We start from the raw sequence: 7,287 nt of genomic DNA on the forward strand, positions 1-7,287 counted from the left end.
ATGACAACAAAGCCTTCTCCTGGAACACCGTATGGGCTGCTTTTGCTAGCAGCCTTCTTGTAAGACTGGAGAGTCTGCTAGCTCGGGTTCACTCCTGTAACGCATCCCGCTGCTGTAAAGCATCATCTGATTACTCACAGTGTCCTGCCTGCCCTGGTGCTCAGGGAACTGGTATGAGTGTTAGTCTGTCTGTTGCTCCTGTTGTAAATTAAATACGTTGACTTTTGCCTTTGACTTAGGAGCTTCATGCCCACTGCCAGTATCCTTGTACTTCTAATTATTTTTTGATTTATATATTTTGAGACCATGTTATCTAGTATATTTTAAGTTGAATAATTTCTGAGTTCATTGGCTCTTTATTGTTTTAAAATGCTTTTTTATTTTGCTCATAGTATTTACTGTCTTACTGTCCATTTTGTCTAATATTATTATCAACATATACTTTTGATCCTTATTTTTAAATCAACATGATCTTTTTAAAACTGGATAATTTATTTTTGTTGTGCAGTCTCTAAGTCATGTCTGATTCTCTGTGGGCCCGTGGACTGCAGCACACCAGGCTCTTCCATCCTTCACTATCTCCCAGAGTTTGCTCAAATTCATGTCCATTGAGGGGGTGATGCTATCTAGCCACACCAACTTTCCAATATTATTAGTGTCTTATATTAGTATGGTCAATTTGTTTGCATCAATGAACCAATATTGACAGTTTTTATTACCTAAAGTCCATATTCTACTCAGATCCCTTACATTTTGCCTAACCTAATTTTCTGTTCCAGGATTCCATCTGGGCACCACGTTCCATTCAGTTGTCATGTCTCCTGAAGTTCCTCTTGACTGTAATAGATTCTCAGAATTTCTTTGTTTTTCATGACCTTGACAGTTTTGAGTACTGAATGGGCAGGTCATACAGTGTTCCTCATGGGCTTGTTGACTGTTTTTCTCATGATTAGGCTAGGATTATAGATTTTTACTGAGAATGCTTTGGAGGTGAAAAATTCTTTTCATAGCATTAAGCTTACATATTGTCAAGATTACTTATCACTGTTGACGCTCACTTTGGTCACTTGGCTAAGATCACTTTTTTATGGTATCCACTGAAGCAGAAAAATTTTAATTTTGCTGAAGTCTAATTTATCTGCTTTTTGTTTTGTCCCTTTTGTTTTTGGAGTTATCTAAAAAGACTTTGTCCAACCCGAGAATTTGAAGATTAACTATTGTATTTTCCTCTTATATTTTTACAGTTTTAGCTTTTATACTTAGATCTATGATTCATTTTGAGTTCATTTTTTTTGTATGGCAAGAGAAAGAAGTTTTAACTTTATTACATTTGTATGTGAATATTCAATTGTCCCAGCACCATTTGTTGAAAAGACTATTCTTTCTGATTGAGTTGTCTTGGGACTCTTGTCAAAATTCAACTGACCATTAACCTAAGAGTTTATTTCTGAACCTTCAGCTCTATCACATTGATTGATCAATTGACTATTTATGTCTCTGTCTCTCTATATTTCTGCTTATTTTAGTTCCACACATTCTTGACTATTTATTGTAAGTTTTCAAATTGAGAAGTGAGTCCTTCAGCTCTGTTCTTTTCCCCTATCACTTCTCTTTTTGTAAAGATTGTATTTCTGTATGAATTTTAGATCAGTTTGTCCATTTCTGCAAAAAAGCTTGCTGAGATTTTGATAGAAATTGCATTTACTTTAAGATCAGTTTGAGGCATATTGCTATCTTATCATTTATTAAGTTTTATAATCCATGAACATGTTTTTTTTTCTTTCATTTATTTAAGTCTTCTGTAATTTCTTTCAGCAATGTCAAAGTTTTTAGGTTATAACCTTTGGATTTGCATTACATTTATTCCTAAGTATTTCGTTTTTTGATGCCATTGTTAATTGAATTGATTTGTGATTTCAATTTTTGATGGCTCATTGGTAACGTATAGAAATAGCAACAGATTTTTCTATATTGATCCTCTGTCCTGCAACGCTTATGAACTTGTTTATTAGTTCTAAAGTTCTTAATGTGTCCTTAAGTTATTTTGTGTATATATATGTATATATATATAATCATGTCACCTATAAATATAGCTTTATTTAACCCCATTCTAGAAAGGCATTATTGCGAACTATAAAGTCATGAAAAATGAGAATTACAGGATTCATATGGGTACAAGTGGCACAACTGAATCTGGATGCATCTGAGATCAGAACCATTCTTCTTTATACATGTCTAGCATAATATCAAGATGAAAAAACATTGTAATGTATTTTAAGATCCTTGAAAATAACCTCACCCTTGAAAATGAATGCATCAATTTTTCACTGTGTTCTCTGGCTTCAATCATTCATAATTTGGTAAAGTCGCAACATCTTGATCATGCTAATAGTGGAGAGTACACATCACTTATAATCATTTCTCTTATCTCTATACTGATTAGAGGACAATTTCCTTTCTTGTGTGTGTGTGTGTGTGTGGTGTGTTAGTCGTTTAGTTATGTTTGAGTCTGAAACCCCACAGACTGTAACCTGAAAACTCCTCTGTCCATGGAATTCTCCAGGCAAGAATACTGAAGTGGACTACTCCCTTCTCCAAGGGGATCTTCCCGATTCAGGCATCAAACCCGGTTCTCCTGCATTGCCTGTTTACTCATTTACTCGTTCATTCATCACTGGGTGAATGCTTAAATTGCTTCCACCTTTTGACTATTGTGAATAATATTTTATGGACATGAGTATCTCTTTGAGATCCGGCTTTCAATTATTTTGGGTTTATGCCCCAAAGTGGAATTGTTGGGTCATATGGCAATTATATTTTTAATTTATTCATGGTATCCATGCTCACCAGCAGGTGACAAATGTTTCAATTTGTCTACATGTTGGCCCAACCTTGTTATTTTCTGCTTTTTTTAAAAAAATAGATTCCCAGTTTTACAAAAGAGGAGTTCTCAAGACTGTTTTCACAACAGTGCGAGTGTCCGTAACACTGCCTGCTTGTGTGCTCAGCTGTCTCGGTTGTGTCTGACCCTTTGTGACCCTGGGGACTGTAGCCTGCCAGGCTCCTCAGTCCATGGCATTCTCCACGCTAGACTGCTGTGGGTTGCATGCCCTCCTCCAGGGGATCTTATCGAACCAGGGAATCAGACCTACAGCTTCTGCATTACAGGCGGATTCTTTACTCCTGAGCCACCAGGGAAGTCTGTACTTAACACTAGTGAACTGTAAAATTCAGAGTGGTTATGGTGATACATTTTTATGTTATGTGCATTTTACCACAATTTTTAAAAATTAGAAAAGTGAAAAATACCAAAAAATGTGAATGTGAAAAAAATGTTAAGAATTACCAAAGTTAGAAAGAGTCATAAAGTTATTGCTTCTAAATATTAACAGAGGGTAATATTTAATATTTCCTAGATGAGACTCTAACTGTGTTATATAATTGTATTTTTTTTTCATGAAACCCTTCTTCTTCTGGAAATAAGAAATATTCACTTTAAAAAGTCCTGGAATTTTCATCTTTGATTTTAAAAATGTCACAGTACTTACCTTCAATTTTTGCAACGTCATTCTTGATTTTTTATGTTGCAAATTTTAAATGGATATTAAAGCCACTCACCACCAAATATATTTCATTCATATGGCAATTTTTGATAGACATTTACTTTTATGACAGTTTATTAACACTGTAACCATAAAGAGCATTGATGTGCAGTTGTAATTTTAAAATGTATTTTCAAATTTTTTAAATGTTTCTAGATTTGTATTAAAATATGGGCTTAGGTTTTTCACTGCTCATATAATTCAATCTGAGCAGAGCCCCATTTTAAGGTTATTTTATTCTGTTACTTAGAAGCAATCAGTTTCTGATGTACTGGCTACATATTAGCATAGCATATACACCAATCTTTAAAAACTTTAGAATGTAGAGCCACATTCTAGGAAAAATAGCAATGTGTGCTTAACTTGAAACTTACATTACATTTCCTTCAGATTAAATTGTAAACTCAGTGAATTTTCCATTAGACTTAGTTCTTTAATTATCATTTATTAATATTATTATTATCACGCATCCACTATGTAAAGCCTGTATTACCTGTGATGTGCTTCAAAACCAATCTTACATGCTGGAAACATTGGACAAAACTTGGAAAAGTTGATGTATTTAACTCAGCTCATGTAATTTGTAAGAGATTGGACTCTGCTTTTGAATCAGTTACCCAGTAAGGCTGTTAATACCTATTGTAGTTTAATGCATTACCTGAGAGAGATTTAGGCATTCAAATATAGCATTATTTTTATAAATTCCAAAGCAAGGATAGATTATGGAGGTAGATGTATATAACTATAAAGATACAGCTAACTACTAAATGTTAAGAAAGGAACTTCCACTTTTAACCCAGAATATCAAAGCATATTCTGGTCAAATACACTTTAAAATACACGATGAGAGAGTTGATAGTAGTGGTTTTTGCGTCTTTCTACTCAAAGCACAGGAAAACTACATTAGATGCTCAATAAATATTTGCTGAACTAATGAATGACAAGGGGCTATAGAACACTAAATGATGCCAGCTGCCAAATTCTAAGACAACATTATTTCTGAAAGGGAAGCTATTAAAGCTCCCCACCAGACAGCCCTATTCCTGGTGGCTGGCCGAATCTCAGCCAATTCTTTTTCAGTCAACGACTATGTCAAATGCAACAGCATAATCTCTGATGAAAATTTAGTATCCAGGCCATGTTAGGACGAAGGGGAAGGAGGAGAAACGCTTAAAGCGGCGGGAGCGGGTGCGGGAGGAGGTCTAAGGCAGGCCCGCGCCGCCCCCCTCCCGCCTCAGTGGATCATGCCCAGGGCGGCAGCGGCGGCGGTTGCAGCAAACACGGCCGCCACAGAAGCACTATGGCATTACTTCTCCCATCAGCTTAGCAGCCCCCAAGGAGACTGACTGCCTACTCACACAGAAGCTAGTTGAGACTCTGAAGCCCTTTGGGGTTTTTGAAGAGGAAGAGGAACTGCAGCGCAGGATTTTAATTTGGGGAAAATTAAATAACCTGGTAAACGAGTGGATACAAGAAATCAGTGAAAGCAAGAATCTTCCACCATCTGTAACTGAAAATGTTGGTGGGAAAATTTTTACATTTGGATCTTATAGATTAGGAGTACATACAAAAGGTGCTGATATTGATGCACTGTGTGTTGCACCGAGACATGTTGATCGAAGTGATTTTTTCACCTCATTCTATGATAAGTTGAAATTACAGGAAGAAGTAAAAGGTTTAAGAGCTGTTGAAGAGGCATTTGTACCACTTATCAAACTGTGTTTTGATGGGATAGAGATTGATATTTTGTTTGCAAGATTAGCACTGCAGACTATTCCAGAAGACTTGGACTTAAGAGATGACAGTCTGCTTAAAAATTTAGATATAAGATGTATAAGAAGTCTTAACGGTTGCAGGGTAACCGATGAAATTTTACATCTAGTACCAAACATTGACAACTTCAGGTTAACCCTGAGAGCTATCAAACTGTGGGCCAAACGCCACAACATCTATTCCAATATATTAGGTTTCCTCGGTGGTATTTCCTGGCTGTGCTAGTAGCAAGAACTTGCCAGCTTTATCCAAATGCAATAGCATCAACTCTTGTACACAAATTTTTCTTGGTATTTTCTAAATGGGAATGGCCAAATCCAGTCCTATTGAAACAGCCTGAAGAATGCAATCGTAATTTGCCTGTATGGGACCCAAGGGTTAGTGTATTATTTTTTCCCCTACAAATTCGCACTGTGCAATAACGAGTAGAAGTCATCTGCATAAACTGAGGGAGACTTCCCATTCTGTTACGTATGAGTGGACATGTTCGTATCACACTTTCTTTTTAATCTCAACTAGAATTGTCCTCTGGGGTCAGAAGCATAATTATGTACCCTGGAACCATGTTTAATTACACATAGTTTATAATATCAAAGTCACTAACAATTTATATATAGAACTACCTTATAAGTCAAAGTTGTGTGAGCATTTGCACTTAAAAAAAATAATAATAAAAGGATACTAAAAAAAAAAAAGAAAATTTAGTATCCAGTAATGAGCAAATTTACTATTATTCCCAATACTGTATAAAGTGAAATTAAAGAACAGTAAGATCTTTCATTGATTAATTAACAAAGATATTTGAGATTTTTGACCAAAGCAAAATTAGTAAAGAAATATTGGCATGATCCGAAGCGCATCTTTAGCCACCTCAGATGCAGTGAGGAGAGTGAGCATCACACTCCAGTGAAGAATTCTGCATCCAGCGTGGACATGGACTGAATTAAAGCACATTTTTCTTTGACATTGCTTGTAGAGTGGCCTTATTATTCTCTTACATTTTACAAGGAAAGACAAATCAATGACTATTATTTTCATGAACACAGAAGTGCTTCAAAAAGATTTCTTTTCTGAAATCTGAAATACTGTTTGAAAAAAAAAGTGTGTTTTCTTTGGGTAGCAGTTGTTTCTCCGATGGGTTTTGCTTATATTTTTATGAGTGTCTTGTAGTGGAAACCACACATCTTTATTAAGGCCTATGTTCTGACTCTAGCATATGGACTAACTAGCTTTGTGATTTACACAATGGAAATATATGCATATATATATATATATATATATATATATATATATATATATAAACTTTCCTTCAACTTCAAAATTTTAATCTCAAGGTAATGTTTTTATTATGGTTTCTAAGTATGCATTTGAATTGTCTTCTTTTTACTATGTGCAGAATTTTTTTTTCCTGTTTTATACATGCATGTGTTCCATTTAGATTGACTGGTGAACAGTTACATTCATTGCACAGATATAAACAGATTTACCAGTGTTTGCACTGGGAGTTCATCCTGATAGAAACATATGTCCTTGCTCTTGTTCTGCACTTTATTTTTTTTTTTCTTAATTTGGAGTATCGTTGCTATACAGTGTTGTGTTAATTTCTGGCTGTATCGCGAAGTGAGGTGAATCAGTCATACATATACATATATCTGCTATTTTTTAGATTCCCTTCCCATTTAGGTCACCACAGAGAACTGAGTAGAGCTCCTTGTGCTGTTCAGAAGATAAATTAGTTATCTATTTTATACATAGTAGTGTATACATATCAGTAGACCTTCAATTTTGACAACTATTAAGTCTCCCTTTTTTCTGCCTCAAAGAGAATATTAAGGGCTGCTGATCAGAGAAAAGTCATCCAGAAGAGTACAATATCCTGGTGTTAGATATATAACAATGCTTGAATTATAGT

The 7,287-nt window shown here is 35.2% G+C and overlaps 1 protein-coding gene across 1 annotated transcript; it reads left to right on the plus strand.

Moving 5' to 3' along the window:
• On the plus strand, positions 1-5,921 carry LOC616400 (poly(A) polymerase alpha-like). Its single transcript, XM_059874382.1, is given in 3 exon segments — positions 1-59; positions 4,841-5,589; positions 5,592-5,921. Coding segments are annotated over 3 exon segments (1,014 nt in total). The 3' UTR covers positions 5,798-5,921.
• The last annotated feature ends 1,366 nt before the right edge of the window (positions 5,922-7,287 follow it).

Source organism: Bos taurus, chromosome 14 (genome assembly GCF_002263795.3).
Source record: "Bos taurus isolate L1 Dominette 01449 registration number 42190680 breed Hereford chromosome 14, ARS-UCD2.0, whole genome shotgun sequence".
In the NCBI taxonomy this organism is placed as follows: domain Eukaryota; kingdom Metazoa; phylum Chordata; class Mammalia; order Artiodactyla; family Bovidae; genus Bos; species Bos taurus.